The 16,584-nt window shown below is 35.5% G+C and overlaps 1 protein-coding gene across 4 annotated transcripts in view; it reads left to right on the top strand.

The window, feature by feature from the left end:
• Nucleotides 1-700: 700 nt before the first annotated feature.
• Nucleotides 701-16,584, top strand: part of ANKRD31 (ankyrin repeat domain 31) — a 139,163-nt gene continuing 123,279 nt past the window's right edge. Inside the window, exons 1-5 of one of the 4 annotated variants that reach the window (XM_064376056.1) lie at nt 701-738; nt 6,727-6,770; nt 10,112-10,390; nt 13,058-13,338; nt 13,868-13,977. In XM_064376056.1, coding sequence (XP_064232126.1) covers nt 6,762-6,770; nt 10,112-10,390; nt 13,058-13,338; nt 13,868-13,977 — 679 coding nt within the window. In that variant the 5' untranslated portion in view covers nt 701-738; nt 6,727-6,761. Of the gene's footprint in view, nt 739-6,726; nt 6,771-10,111; nt 10,682-13,057; nt 13,339-13,867; nt 13,978-16,584 lie in introns of those variants that run through there. The other 3 variants (XM_012462151.2, XM_021673218.2, XM_064376057.1) reach the window with 3 other exon arrangements.

Raw genomic sequence — 16,584 nt, 5'->3', positions numbered from 1 at the left:
ACAATACTTTTTTTTTTAAAGGAAGGTATCTTGATTACATTTATGCAGTAAATTAGGCTGAGAAAAAATATAGTTAGCTGATTGCCTTTCTTTAATTAACTTTTAATTATCACAGGGCAGATGATCAAAATTGCAGATTAGGCATGACCCTTACTTTGCTTTTAACATCTTGCCTTCTGTATTCCCTACCTTTTCTTTGCCTGCTGTAAAATACAAGAATGTAAAATAATGCCTGGAGAAATTTATCATTAAGGACTGTAGTTTACATCTAAAACTGTAATGACAAACTGTCAGTGTATTTGATGATGTAGATAGACAAACTACATGTTTCAGGACCATTTTCTCCCTGACATCCCTAATCCTATTTGTCAGAGAGTCACCTCCAAAGTCACTTTTAGACCTAAATGTAGTTTAGCTTGTATACACTCCTAGGTTCATCCATTGTTTTTTCAGCTCTCTCCTTCATTTTTCCAGTTACTTGAAATGTCAATGTTAACAAATTGATAATGATTGTAAAAATAATTATAATGATGTAGCAAAAAAATTATCCTATTTGGAAAGCCCTTTAAGTGAAAAAGAAAAATTAAATTGTATTTGAATGAGAAATACTGTTTTAGCTTTCATTTTAAAATTTATTTTTATTAATTAATTGATTTTTTTGGACTAGAAAAAATTGTTCACTGTTCGTCGGGTCATTTCCCCAGTCTGGACTTTCATCAAACCACCAAAATATTGAAGGTACGTTTTCATGGGTAGAGTCATATGAAGGAAATTAGTCTTTGCCTAAAAATATAAGGCTTAGTTAGATATAAATTTATTTACAACTAGGCTGGTCAACCACATATGTATATGTCTCTCTATATATTTTTGGTAGAGATGGGTCTTGCTATGTAGCTTTGGCCTCCTGGGCTCAGGCAAATTATCCTGCCTTAGCCTCCCGAGTAGTTGGGACTACAGGCATGCTCTACTGAGCCTGGCTTACTATACATTCATAAATATGAAATCAGTGTTGCTATTGACTTGGATCATGCTTCATAGAGTTACCTATGGGAGTAGCAGCTCAGGTGCAGTTAGTATCTGCTACTCCAAATGTGATTTAGGGACTCAAATTTGAAAACAAAGTTTGTTTCCTATATTCATAACATTTTTAATAATAATTTCATTTCTTTCCTGACTGGTAGTCACACAGGCCAGTTTTGCCTTGGTTTGAGCTGTATTAGAGAATAGCTGTCTATTTCTTTGAGGTGTCTACCAACGATTCTTCCAGAGTGAATGTCAGGTATTTTGTGTCACAGTGTAGCAAATATTTATAGTGTCCAATGAAACCTTGTATTATAAGAAAAGGACACAAGGACATAGTAACATTTTGGAAAGATAAATTTAAAAAGCCCTGTCTTCTCTTGTTCTCTTTGCTGTTGCTACAACAGCAAAGCAGTACCACTTTTGCTCACCTCTAGCTCTTACATGTACTTTTAGTGTCTAGAGTTTGGTCTTTAATATTGTTTATTCTTTTAACAAATATGTATTAAGACTGCTGGCCGGGCGCGGTGGCTCAAGCCTGTAATCCCAGCACTTTGGGAGGCCGAGGTGGGTGGATCACGAGGTCAAGAGATCAAGACCATCCTGGTCAACATGGTGAAACCCCGTCTCTACTAAAAATACAAAAAATTAGCTGGGCATGGTGGTGCGTGCCTGTAATCCCAGCTACTCAGGAGGCTGAGGCAGGAGAATTGCCTGAACCCAGGAGGCGGAGGTTGCGGTGAGCCGAGATAGCGCCATTGCACTCCAGCCTGGGTAACAAGAGCGAAACTCCGTCTCAAAAAAAAAAAAAAAAAGACTGCTATATACCAGGTATATGGGTGCTAAGGGTGTGAGTTCCAAATAAACCAGGGATTCTTAAAGGGTAGCTGATCCATTTTGGAGCATAACAATATCAAGATGAGTCTGAATATACAATTATTGCTGAAAAGCAAGGATGCCTTCAAGGATGTCTGGGGCCAGTGCTGGAAGAATAAATGGTTAGCTCAATGATGCTGTGGCCAAACTGTGATAAACTGGCCAAACTGATAAATTAAGTAGGGATAAAAACCCAGTAATTTAGAGTTCATGGAAATAAGTTTGTGAAAAGACTATGAGTTTATAATGATACTCAAAAAATGTTAAGCGTGTACAAAAGATTGTCTCAATACAAAAAGAAAAGCAACTATAACAGGATGTTTAAGAGTTTTAATGAGCTGAGTGTGTTAGCTCACACCTGTAATCCCAGCACTTTGGGAAGCTGAGCCAGGATGATTGCTTGAGCCTAAGAGTTCGAGGCTAGCCTGGGAAACACAGCAAGATCCCCATAACCACATAAAAAATAAAATCCAGATGTGGTGGTTCATGCCTATAGTCTCACCTACTCAGCAGGCTGAGGCAGCAGGATAGCTTGAGCCCAGGAGCCCAGGAGATTGAGGCTGTAGTGAGCCATGTTTCCAGCCCGGGCAACAGAGGGAGACCCTATCTCAAAAAAGAAAGATACTAAATGGCAAGCATAAGTTTCTAATAACACTGCATAACAGATCAGTACATAATAAATGACAAGACAAAAGCTTTTGTAACACTGACCAAGTAAAACAAAGCATTGTAGGCCAAAACATTATATTACAAAAAATAATATTTGTGAAGTTTAAGTTTAAGTTAAAGCCGGATAATTGGTTACTCAGGTTGAAATCATCTTGAGAGAAATAGTCTCATACCCCAACAAAAAATCAGGTAGTCTGTAACTTGGGGAAGATATCAGAGTAAGTATTACTTTAATCTTAAGAAGGTATAATAAAAAGTATAGAAATACAGAAATAAAGAAGAATGAATTATACCAGTGATACTGTTATTTTAGAATTAGTTTAAGAGCAGTAGTCTTTTGTATATTTGAAGTGGCAAAAAGTTATGTCAAATGTTTAGATTAAATTGTTTAAGGAAATTTAAGTTTGTTAGCAGTGTTTAAATGTTAAATAGTAATTTCAAATTTTCATGACTTAGATACAGAAGTTTAATAAATTGACCATTAAACTAATGTAAGTACAAGTGATAATTAATGTTCCTCTTTAAATATAAAAGACTTTGTGATTTAAAAAAGTTTGATTAATATCAAATGGCCTAATATAATTCAGACTATGCCAAAAATACCCTCCAAATTTAGTAAAAACATATTTAGCACTTTTTACAGGATATAGTTATAGGTTAAACAAAAAGAGTCATGTTTATGAAGCTATATGGTGTCATCTTAGAGGCTGAAGTCCTTTTTTCTTTAAGGATGTATTGAACAATTTGAGACAGAGGTATCATAGATAATATCATGCCCTGGGCATTCCTTTGGGTTTTTTTTGTTTTTTGTTTGGAGACAGAGCTTCTCTCTGTTGCCCAGGCTGGAGTGCAGTGGTGTGATCTCAGCTCACTGCAACCTCCACCTCCCGGATTCAAGTGATTCTCCTGCCTCAGCCTCCTGAGTAGCTGGGATTACAGGCACACACCACCATGCCCAGCTAATTTTTGTATTTTTATTAGAGTCAGGATTTCACCATGTTGGCTAGGCTGGTCTTGAACTCGTGACCTCATGTGATCCACCTGCCTCAGCCTCCCAAAGTTCTTGGATTACAGTAAACCACTGCACCCGGCCTCTCCTTTGGGTTTCGACCATAACAGGTGTCATCAATAGTTACACAAAAATTTATTTTTATTTTTCTCATACCCAATTCTAGTATTTATTTTAAAACAGGGTTCCCTATGTCCTATATTCCCATAACTCTAACCTCCTGGCCATTTGGCCTCCTAAGTGCCAGCATTGTGATGCCTTTGGCATCTGTGGACTGTTGTCACCACTCTCTTTAAAATTCTAAGTCATAAATCTCAGAGGCTGTTCCTTTAAAAGTGCCACATGGCCAGGTGAAGTAGTGTATCATTATAGTCCCAGGTACTAGGAAGGCTGAGTTGGGAGGCTCTTTTGGGCCCAGAAATTTGAGGTGGCAGTGAGCTATGATTGTGGCGCCGTATCATAGCCTGGGTGACAAAACAAGATCCCATCTCTAAAAAATGAAAAAATAGTGCCACATGTACCAGGATTATTGCTTTGTATGTTTCTTGCTGCCCTAAAGCTGCTATGACTAGAGAGCCATAGAATTGGTAGTTCTCTTCCATTCTGGCACTTCATTGCAGTTCCCTCTTGCCTTTACTCCTTTCAGAGTATTCAGAACAAGAAGCTCATTTTATTATAATTCCAGAACCTAAGTTAAATCATGTACAAGTAAATTATTAAATTGTTAGCTTTTATAGCTGACTGTGTTCTAATAAAGACCTCTGTCCCAATTCAAAGGGTAAAGTCTAACCAAATTGTACAAAGATAAAGATAAGCCAACTATCTTAAGCAAATATAATTGCTTTGGCCTTAAAATGCCTGTGTATAAGTTAAATTTTGTGTATAAGTTCAACCAGGCCTCTATGGCCATTTTCTTTGAATTTAACGCTTTAGAATTATTTCTCATGTATGCCATTACGTTTTGCCTCTCTAAAGTGACAAGTAGAAAATTTGAAAATTTCTTATTTAATGATTTGTTAAATGATTTATTAAAGGATAGACAGGAATTCAAGAATTCTTTATGTATTTGTAAAAATTTTTAAGTAAAATTTGTGGTTAGAAAAGGTAATTCCCTCTAAATGTGTTTATTTTTAATATAGTAATTAAATTACTATAAAATATTTTATTAATTAAGCTTTTAAAATAGTAACTATTGTCATGAAAGAATGATCATTTTGTCAATGAGTCAAACTCTGTAAAATATTTGAAGAGTTTTATTATAAGCCAAATATGAGTGACCATGGCCTGTGACACAACCTTCAGGAGACTCTGAGAATATGTGCCCTAGGTGGTCAGGGCACAGCTAGTTTTATACATTTTAGGGAGACATGAGACATCAATCAATATGTGTAAGATGAAGATGTACATTGGTTCTGTCTGGAAAGGTGGGACGACCAGAAGCAAGGTGGGGAGGGGGACTTTCAGTTTATAGGTAAATTCAAAGATTTTCTGGTTGGCGGTTGATTGAAAGAGTTATTATCTAAAGACCTGGAATCAACAGAAAGGAATCTCTGGGTTGTGATGATAAAGAGTTGTGGAGACTAAAGTTTTATCATGCAGATGAAGCTTCCAGGTAGCAGGGTTCAGACAGAATAGATTGTAAATGTTTCTTAACAGACTTAAGGTTTGTGTTGATGTTAATGCTGGTTGGCTTTTCCTGAATTCCAAAAGGGAGGAGGGTATAAGGAGGCATGTCTGACCCTTTCTTGCCTTCAAGGCCTAAACCAACTTGGAATGCCCTTGGCCGAGAGAGGTCTCGTTCACATAGTTGGGGACCTTAGAATTGTATTTTATTTTTTGCTTTACAGTTTTGAAGATGAAGTTGTTAAAGACAACATGGGAGAAAATGTCTATGAGGGTTGTTTTTTACAATTCAGAAAAGGAGGAAGAGTGAAATCTCTTTTTCTGTTTTTGAATTCTAATCCCCCAAGGACATGAAATTTTATTAGAAAAACCCCTCCTGTGTCCATGTGTTCTCCTTGTTCAACACCCTCCTATGAGTGAGAACATGTGGTGTTTGGTTTTGTGTTCTTGTGTCAGTTTGCTGAGAATGATGGTTTCCAGGTTCATCCATGTCCCTACATGGACACAGGGAGGGGAGCACTATACATGGGGGTCTGTTGCGGGGGAGTGGGGGGGACAGCGGGGGGGGGGGAGTTGGGGAGGGATAGCATGGGGAGAAATGCCAGATATGGGTGAGGGGGAGGGAGGCAGCAAATCACACTGCCATGAATGCACCTATGCAACAACTTTGCATGTTTTTCACATGTACCCCAAAACCTATAATGCAATAAATAAAAAATAAAAAATAAAAAAATAAAAAAAAAAGCAAAAAAAAAAAGAAAAACCCCTCCTTGCAAAGATATATCTATTGTTTTAAAATGTTTCTTTCATTAATATTAACATTTTAGGCAACTAGAAATGCAAAATGTTAAGTAATATACACATAATGAAATATGTCATCACTTGTTGACATGAAGAATTCTAAACCAAGGCTAAGAAATTATTCTTATGACTTTTTGCTTCTCATCCTGTAAACAAGTAATATGCCATGATTTTAGTCCTCCTAGCTGATTTTCATAGCTTTTTATCATCAAATTGCAAAGGTGAAGTGAGAGGAAAAAAACAGATTTATTATTATTATTATGTAGAATGTGCAGCTCTGCAAGGATATTTAGCCACCACGCCCAGCTAGTTTTTGTATTTTTAGTAGAGACGGGGTTTCACCATGTTAGCCAGGCTGATCTTGAACTCCTGACCTCAAGTGATCTGCCAACCTCAGCCTCCCAAATGCTGGGATTACAGGCATGAGCCACTGCGTCTGGCCAGAATACTTGCGTCTTGATGAGGAAAGTAGAATGGGCCGGGAATAACTTTGGAATTATCTTTTGGATCCATATAAAATACTCTTTAAAAAATGGAAAAATTCTATAACTTCATTTCCAAAATAATATTTTATATCAATAAATTTATATAATATTAATATTAATGAAATATTTGATGTGTCAGTTGACTGAGGGAGTTTAAGTTATATGATTATGAAATGCCAACTGAGAAGGTATGTTTTTAGTGCTTTCATAAAACTGGATTTAAAAGGTATTGTTCTTTTCTAGAGCCTGAACCTGAAAGTCCTGAAGTTTTGCCACACATGGAAAAGGTTGGTCTGTATAACAGAAATTAACTACATAGACTGTGGATTTAAATTTAAAAAAAAATAATGTTGATTAAGGTATCAAGCTCATTTAGACCCTCCCCTAGGCAGGAATATGACTAAACCATTTCAGTAGATAGAAATCTTTTCTTGTCTAATCACCTCTTCCATATTTATTTTTCCTTATTGCTGATAAAAGCATTTTCTTGATCTGCGTTTCTTATCTAGTACTGTAAGTCTCTTATTCTTTATCTAGAGTAGAAATATGTAACTTGTTATCAAGCTAGTTCCTGAGATCCTATAGCAAAGTTCCTTCTGTTGGTTTGTCTGTTACCCTAGTTCCTTTAATATTTTGTGCTAAATTCTATTTCCTCATCCTCCAGTTGCTAATAAGTATCAAGTGCCTGCTTTGGATTTGCTTTGTACTTGGAGCTATGGAGAATCAGAGGACCATAGGACTGGCTCTGCTCACAATGAACTCATAGTTTCCTTAGAGATACCGGGCAATCAAGGACCTCCCTAGGCCAGCCCAGTATACCCATACCTTATGTTTGTTTTGTTTGTTTATTTAAAGATAAAATCTCACTTTGTTGCCCAGGCTGGAGTGCAGTTGTGCGATCATAGTTCACTGCCATCTTGAACTCCTGGGCTCAAGAGATCCTCTCACCTCAGACTCCCGAGCAGCTAGCTGGGACTACAGGCCTATACTGCCATGCCCAGCTAATTTTTTTCTTTTAATTTTTTTGTAGATACTGGGTCTCAGCATCTTGCCCAGAGTTGTCTCTGTACCTTACCTTATCTCAGCCGGACCTTACACATTCCTGCCTTCATGCTTTTGCTCAAATCAGGAGCCAGAAGATGAAAAATAACATAAAATTTGGAAACCAGAAAGGTCTAGGTTCCAAGGATAACTGTTTATATCTGTAAGATAGGGACAGCAATAGCTGTTTTACAGGTATTGTGAGGACTGAGCAATGATGGTTCATGGTGTCTGGCACCTAGTTGGTGCTCAGTAAATGTGTGTTCCTCCATTCTTTCACTCCTTCATAAATCTTTAATTTCTGGCTCAAATACCTTTTCTTCTGTGGATCTATTTCAGATAACTCTGGTGATCTTGACCAAAGTAATTGCTCCCACTCTAGCATTCATTATTTACTGACTATATCAGTATTTCCAAATCACTTGTACTCTATGATGTTAATAGACCTTCTGAGGAAAAGGATGTTTTTGGACAAAAATGTTTAAAACACTGTGTCCTATAGTTCCCCATTGCACATGATTTGGAAAGTTCTGTTGTAAAGTAACTTGTTTAACTTTGCTCAACCAAGTATTTTTCACACAATCATGAAAGCCCTCCACTGCCTCCTTTTTTCTTCCCCAGAAATCTCATTTCTTCAAGACACTGGGCCTGCTGCCTGATGTGTATAAAAGCCAATGCTATGGCACTGACTTTTGAGGGGGAAAAAAAAAGGCTTTATTGTGAGACAGGGCAGCAAGGAGACAGGAAAGGCAGCTCAAATTTGTCTCCTCCATTTTGGGTCTGGAACAAGTTTTAAGGGGTCAGAAGGTAAGGGAAAGGATTTAGGAATGTTGGCTTGCAGAGTGTGATTAGAAGGCTTCAAATTTGACCATTTACGGTAAGGTATATTTAGGCAGATTTTAGCTCCAAATCTTCCGGGCGAGCAAACTTCTTGCTTCAGAAAGAGTTCCAGTGGTCAGGTTCCAGTTATTTCTCAGTCTTTTTGGTATGGGGGGACAGGGAGTCATTTCTCAGTCTTCTTGGTTCAAGGTTCTGACTGTGCTACATGACTTGCAGTTTTGGCTCTGTTATACCTGCAAGATGACTTGACATTCTGTTACCAACAAAGTAGGGCCAGTTTGGACAGTTCTGTGGTTATAAATGGAACTGTTTGATATACACTAGTTTATGCCATTCATTTGATTTCATAAGTGTTCTATGACATTATTTGTCTTCTATTTAATGTCTGAGGTATTTGTGTCTTGAATCTTAAGTAAATTCTTTTAAGACAGAGCCCAATGTATATACTTTATTTCACCTGGTGCTTTGAATTTAGTAGTCATAAGGACTTCGAATAGGTGCGAGGCCTTGAACTGAGACTTAGAGAGTAAGTAGGATCTCGTTCTTGAATTTATTCCAGATTCCTTTGATCTTTCTGAGAAAATTATAGTTAACATTCTTAAGTGCTGTATGGTATTAATATATGCAGAGTAGATAAAGGTGGCAGGTAGAAAAGGACAGGAGGAAGAATAAAGTGGTTTTGCTTCTCTCACTCATATTAGATCAGAATATTAGAAGGCTTACAAATTACAGCACATCCTGTCAAAGGTATGGTGGTTTGGAAAAAGCTAGTCATTGAAACCCATTCTGTTATTTAAGGCCAATAAAAATTATTTAGTGTTCAAAAAATTTTCAGCGCCTTTAAAGCACATTATTTTCTTGAATGGCTAATAAACTCATTCTGAAAGCAATTTCAAAAGAGGGATTCTAACAATATTTTGAGTATTAGAAATATTGTGAGAACAGGCCGGGCGCGGTGGCTCAAGCCTGTAATCCCAGCACTTTGGGAGGCCGAGGCGGGTGGATCACGAGGTCAAGAGATCGAGACCATCCTGGTCAACATTGTGAAACCCCGTCTCTACTAATACAAAAAAAAAAAAAAAAGAAATATTGTGAGAACAGGTATAACCTATTAAGGTGATGTCTTGGAGAAATAATAGTCATTTAGAAATGTTTTGTGTTTTTTGTTTGCTTACCATAACCACAACTCAGAGCCATTAATTTATAGCTAGGGCTTATAATATTTATATAGAATTGTACCCTCATTTTTCTACCTTTTCCCTCTGACCTCTTGTACTTTGGCCTGTTTACTCCACATTTAGTTATTCATACAAAGGTAGGGGAATAAAAAGAAGGTAAAATTTTATTCTTAGTTAATAATTTTTATAAACCAAATAGGAAATTTTTGCAAGAAAGAATTTTATAACCATTAATTGCTATGAAGCTTTGAGATCATCTGTCAATGCCATCTCTGCTTCTTCTGTTAGCACAGATAATTTAAACTTAGATGAATAATTTGCCATTATAGTTATAGTCCAGCCAATTTTACTGTTGGTCTATTATTAAATGTTTAACCATGTATTCAGTAATTAGTGATTTCGTAAAGGAAATCAATAAAATTCTCTTTATTTATGGAAGGGAAGGAAAGTTGGTGATAAATTTTGAGGGTAACTTACAAACAAGATAAACTATAAAACCTATAAAGTTTTCATTTTAAATACTTTATTGTATATGCTGTAATGATGTAATTTCTATTTGTAATACACAGGAACTAAGTGAAGGCAGAGATTCTCCTGAAGTTAGCCTTCTCTCAGGCACTGCTATTACAGTATCTGATATGGTTGCTGTAAAGGAGACATCATTAATAGAGCCAGAGAAGACCTTAGCAGAACCAAATACATTTTTTGAGCCTAGAAAGGAAGTCACATTGACCATGACTTCTGAAGAAACTAAGGATGAAGAAAGCTCACTTGAAACCTTTGTGTCTGCCTTAGAAAGGTCACTTACATCACCAGAAAGCGCCCAGGAGGAAAGACTGTTTGAATTAGTAAGTGATTTTGATCCTAAAGAATTGGTGAACCCATTGAGTGACTCTCTGAGTTCCATATCAATACATTTGAATGCGTGGTCATCAGGTCACAGAGATTTACAAGAAAATGTGAAGGATGATGCATTGCCAGCTGAATTATTGGAAGACCTGAACACATTGTCAGAAGCCAAGGTGGAAACCATCTGTCATAGAAAAGAGGGAGGCAGCAGTCTCAGTGCTGGAAATGAATGTTTAGAAGTGGAATTCAGTATGTCTCAGACCAATGAAGATTGTACACAAATAGCAGAGGTGAATTTTGAATTTCTTTGTTCTACTCCACCATTTGAACATGGTTCCAAGTTAGCTGAGTTGTAGGATAAGCATCTTTCAGTGGAGCAAGTAGCTGAAAATATGAGTCTTTGATCTTGCCTTTTATAGTAAACTTCAAGAAGTTTTCATTGTGTTAAAATCAAATGTACACAAATATCAACACTCAGAAGATACTTTGTGACTTGGAAGAATAGAGTGATTTTTTTAGAAGTTCCTAGGGTAGAGTTTCCGAGGAGTTAGGAAGTTAAAGTAGACAGAGTTTTTCCCAAGAGGCCTTAGAAGACATATCATTAGATTGCTTATATGTAGGAAGGAATGCTTATATGTAGGAAGGAAATAATTCTTTACTAAAATTTTCTTTGTTAGCTCAGAAAAATCACTATGTCTACTTGGGTGCAGAGTAGTGATGGGATACCCCACATTAATTTACATTTCGACATAGAATATATGCAGTTGGGATGCTAGGGGAGGGAAAAAAAATATGCCTAGCTTAAGCAGAATTTTGCCTTCTATGTCTGCAAATATTGCCAGGTGGCATAGCTCTTGGGGTTTAGAATTCTTGTGGTATTATGCCTGGAGCCCTGTAGTGGCCTATCACTCACAAAGTCCCTTTGTCATATTGACAGTTTCTTTTTTTTCTTTTTTTTAATTTGAGACAGAGTCTTGCTCTGTTGCCAGGCACCAAGCTAGAGTGCAGTGGCACAATCTCAGCTCACTGCAACCTCCTCCTCCCGGGTTCAAGCAATTCTCCTGCCTCAGCCTCCCAAGTAGCTGGGACTACAGGTGTGCGCCACCAAGCCCAGCTAATTTTTTGTATTTTTTAGTAGAGAGAGGGTTTCAACATGTTAGCCAAAATTGTCTCGATCTCCTGACCTCGTGATCTGCCCTCCTCAGCCTCCCAAAGTGCTGGGATTACAGGCGTGAGCCACCGCGCCCAGCTGACAGTTTCTTTGTTTTTAAACATAATCTTTACTTTTTCTTCCTGATTATAATAATAATGCATCCTCATTATAAAACAAATTTTAAACCTTACAGAATGACGTAATAATACAGTAACAAAAATCCTCCACAGTTTCACTCATTAGAGATCATTACTGTTAACAGTTTGGTGTATCTGTCTCCAATTATTTCTGTCATATTCTGTATTAGTTCATTTTATACTAATAAGATTATATGTAATGCCTTCGAACTTATTTTTTAAATTTAATAATGTATCTTGTTTATCTTTCAATGTCAGCAAACATAGCACTACTTAAATCTTTTAACTTGCTGAATAGTATTCCACTGTGTGAATATATTGTAATTCATTTAGCTAATTCACTAATGATGGTCATTTTGATTGTTTTCTTTCTTTTCTTTTTATCTTCTGATTACCAAAATATTTCTGTGAATATCCTTGCGAAGATTTATATAACAAAATGCTGAGCTCGTGTTGCAGCACACATACCTGGAATAATACTGCATGAAGTTCTGGTTAACAAATCTCAAAACTGACATAGGATTTTTTTAAATCCAGAAAAAGAGAAACTAATTATGGAGATGGGGCATGAAGATTATACATTCCAGTGTTCTAATACGAAAAGAGGGAATATGAGTAAAGTGTAGGAAATTATGATTGGTACTAATAAAGTGAATATGAATTTAGCAAGTTTTCAATAGGAAAGAAAAAAGAAACCCTCTTAAGTAGAAAGGAGACTTACTTAGACCAGATCAAATAAAATACTCAGCTATAATAAAAATGTGGAACTTGTTACCTTGAGAAGCTTTGCAAGATGGATATGCAAGTAAACTAAAGAAAGGTTTAGATGATATGTATAAAGAATACATATGCTTATGAAAGTGAAATCTATAATTAATTGTTAAGGGAAAGTTAGAACAATCCCTGATATACTGTTAAACTTTTAAAATCAGTGTAATGGAGGTTATGTACTATCTTGTTCCACAAAATATCACTTACTGCTATTATCAGATAACAAAACCCTAGGCTGAAGGGACCACTGATCTAGCCTAGTGTGACATTTGTTAATGTTTTTGTGGATCTCTGATCATTCTACATTCCCGATTTCTTGCAAAATTAAAGCTCCCAGAGTGACCGTAGTTTTGCCCTTGAATTTTCAAGATAAATATTGATCAAATCATTTTTACTTATACTCTTAAGCTTTTAAATCTGCATTGTCCTTTATTACATTAATTATTATAAAATCTTTCATTATGTTCATGTCTATGAATTCTTGTACTCGCATCCTGTAAGAGGCATTTTAATTTAATCAAAAGTCAAGATAAAATTTAACTTCTTATAGTTTTAATTTTTTTGCAGTATTGTAATTGTTTGTGGGTGTATTTACATATTTGCAGACTCTGCAAGACCCAAATCCATCTGGATTGCAAACTTTGGCTCATCAAAATATCACTTCTTGTGAACCACTAAGTAATAATAGAAATTCAAATTCAGTGACAAATAGCTCTGACCAGGAAACTGCATGTGTGTTAAGGAGATCATCCAGACTAGAAAAACTGAAAATAAGCAAAGATGCAAAGTACTCAGATCACATGTATAAGATGCCAGAAAAGATTTTACCAAAAATCCTTGGCTGTGAGGACCTAACAGATAATAATTCTTCAACTCAGAATTTCAGGTATGCTATGAAATTATGTCTTTATCTCCAGGTATGCTATAGACATTATAGATAATCATATGCTTGGGGACATTAGGGTCAGTGTACAGTTAACACAGGGTAAAGAGCTTTATTTTTTATGTTGTTGCTTTTTTTATTTTGCAGTTTTTGATCAATGCCATACCACACAGCAAGCAAGGCAAAGAGCCTGCATATTTTTCTTTAAAGGGTGAATAGAGTGGATAGTAGCATGCCAACGTGGGGAGCGAAGAGCAGGAGATTCAGAATACTTACACCTGTAGATGCCTAATACTAAAGAAGAGAAACCCATAGGTAGTGCAAAGAGAGAGCTAGAAGCCATGATCACCGGCATGCCTGCTGCAGAATTACCTGCAGGAACCATCTCCATATTTAAAACTGCCATACCACTTGAGAACAGCTCAGTAAAATACCCTGGAGTTTTAAAATTATAGTCAAAATTTGGTATAATTCTCTGTGAATGTTTGTAGAAACCATTATAGCCTTTTAAAAAAATACATTGTTTTTCAAGACTGCAGGATCCGGCTTTAATGACTGATGGTAAAGAGAAGAATATACATTCAGCTAGGTTCAAGAATGGAGAACAGATCAGGAAAAATGAACAATTTTCAGGAAGAAAAGGTGATGCTTATTTTGAGTATTTTTCTATTTGTTTAAGTGAGTAATTTACAGAAACAGAAATTTGGTAGAAAGGATTCAGAGATTATCTTTCTCAATGTTTTAATTTTACCAATGACGAAACTGAAGTTCAGATAGATTAAAGATTTTTCCCAGCATCATACAGCTCATTAGTAGCATAATTGAGAATTGATCTTGAACTTCCGACTCATAGGTTAGTGTTTTTTTCTATAAATCTCCTTTGGAGAGAGTAGTTACATACTTCTTTTAAAATTTACGTGTGTGACTAACCTAGGATATGGCTATGAAAAATCGTATCAGGAGGAATAAAGGAAAGGACAAGGCACACCTGTTATTATTCTTAGACCTCATTTCTGTGTTCCTGTAATATCCAAAAGATTGAACTAAAAACTCTCAGAAGCAATAAGAGAATCTAGAAACACTGTTTAAAAAATAATAAGATAGTAGAACAATTGGCAAAACTGAAATATGGATTGTAGATGAAAAAATAATGTTGAATCAAAGATAAGTTTTCTGAATTTGATGATACTGTGGTTATATAAGCATACACCTTGTCCTTAGAAATATACATTTAGTGAGGAAAAGGGCATGATGTATAAAAGTTACTTTTTATGTATACATGTATCTGGATAGCATAAGTATCTATATATAAACAGGAAGAAAGAATGATTTAAAGTCAGTGGCAAAATGTTAACAAGGGGTGAGTGATTTGTTCTATTTTTACAACTTTTCTGTAAGTCTGAAATTATTTCAAAAGTTTTAAAAATGCAATAAACTGGAGTCAAAAATTAATGCCTTTCACATATGTGTATGTGTTAACTTGTTAGAAAATATAAGAGATTATCTCACCTATTGTCACAAAAAAGAAAATACTTTTATAACCAATAAGAAATGTATCATCCTTATGAGAAGAGAGTTTAAAAATTCTACTGAGGGACATAAAAAATGCTTGAATAAATGGAAATAAGAACCTTGTTTTTGACTAGAAAGATTCAGGATTGTAAGAAGGTTCTCCTTAGATTGTACTATAAATGCATGAGATCTCATCAAAAACAGATTTTTATTTATTTGCTAATTTTAAAATTTATTTTGTATTGCTTCTACAGGGATAGAGAGTAGCTATGAGAAAATTTTAAAGTAATATTAAATATCACCTAGAAAAGTAAATATGAAAGACTAGCCAAGAAAATTCTGAAAAATAAAAGCAGAAAGTTAGAGTGGCAGGACCTTGTTCTCCATAATATGAGAGAATGTTAGAAAGCTACAGAAATTAAAGTCATTTGACACTGAAGCAGGAGTAGACAGATAAATCAATGAAACAGAATAGAGTTTAGATGTAGATGCCAGCTACAGTGAGATGTGGGACAGATATGTAATATAGATGACATCTCAAATTGTGATGAAAAGAAAGACTAACCAATAAATAGTGAAAAACATAAAATTGGATCCCTATAACATTCCTTACACTAACTTTAATTTCAGATTGATCAAAGATTTAAACAAAAAATAAAAGTTATAGAAGAAAACATAAGTGAATCTTGCTGTTAACTTTGGTGTGGAAAAAGTGTTTTTAAACCCTCTTGGTTTCTGAGTTTAAAATCATAAAATTAACTACATACATTTAAAAGAATGGTAAGATTCTTTTAAAGAATGATATAATTAACTACATACATTTAAAAATTGTATAGAAATATACCCTAAAGAAGAATCAAATATCAAATAGCCAAGAAATATTAGCATCATTTGACAAGGGTTTAATTGTATTAGTATGCAAAAAGCTTTTATGAAATAGTAAGCATAAAGAACAGGAGGTATATGTTACGGCCTTGATGGTGGTGATGGTTTCATGGGTATATTCTTGTCCTCAAGTGTATTGAATTGTATACATTAAATAAGTACCCCTTTTACATGTCAGATAATTATATAATTATAACTAGTGCAACTGGCACAGACAGATTTGGAAGTAAAGACTGCTCTGATTATGGTAAGCATATAGTTTGTCTAGTGGGGAAAATAACACTCTGTAGTCTGGTATACAAGAAGGCAGACTCAAAGTTCACGAGTTTTGTTTGTTTCACAGTGGGGCTGAATCAAGGGAGTCAAAAGGCAAGGCAATTGATACGTAGTCCATTAAGAAAGCTGCTGCAGTACTCAGTTACCTTTGTAAGGTTTTAGGATGAGGCAGGTTAGCTAGATGAAAATTGGAAAAGCTATCATCAAGCTATTCTGAAATTCAGAAAATCCAAATGAGTATTGCCATCCAAATTGACAGGATTTGGAGCATATGAATGAGGAGCTTCAGTATTTTAGGAGGCACAGTGAAGAACTGATACTTGGTATACATTATCTGGAAAGGTATTTTAATCGTGCCTTTCTGGCTTAGTAAATAAAAATGATTGCAAAGATCAAGGCGATGGTTCTCTGCTTAATTTCATTAATCTACTTTTAGCAAAGAAAGAAAATTTTGCATTCCCTTTTCCAGTCTCGCTGGGATTATTGTTTTTTTGTTTTTTTGTTTTTTTTTTACCACATATGCCTCTGAAATTTTTTTCCTCATGGTCTTATACAACATTTGTTAATATAACATTT

Source organism: Aotus nancymaae, unplaced genomic scaffold (genome assembly GCF_030222135.1).
Source record: "Aotus nancymaae isolate 86718 unplaced genomic scaffold, 86718_ANA_hifiasm-v0.15.2.pri h1tg000014l, whole genome shotgun sequence".
Classification (NCBI taxonomy): domain Eukaryota; kingdom Metazoa; phylum Chordata; class Mammalia; order Primates; family Aotidae; genus Aotus; species Aotus nancymaae.
This window is presented reverse-complemented; position numbering and strand designations above follow the sequence as displayed.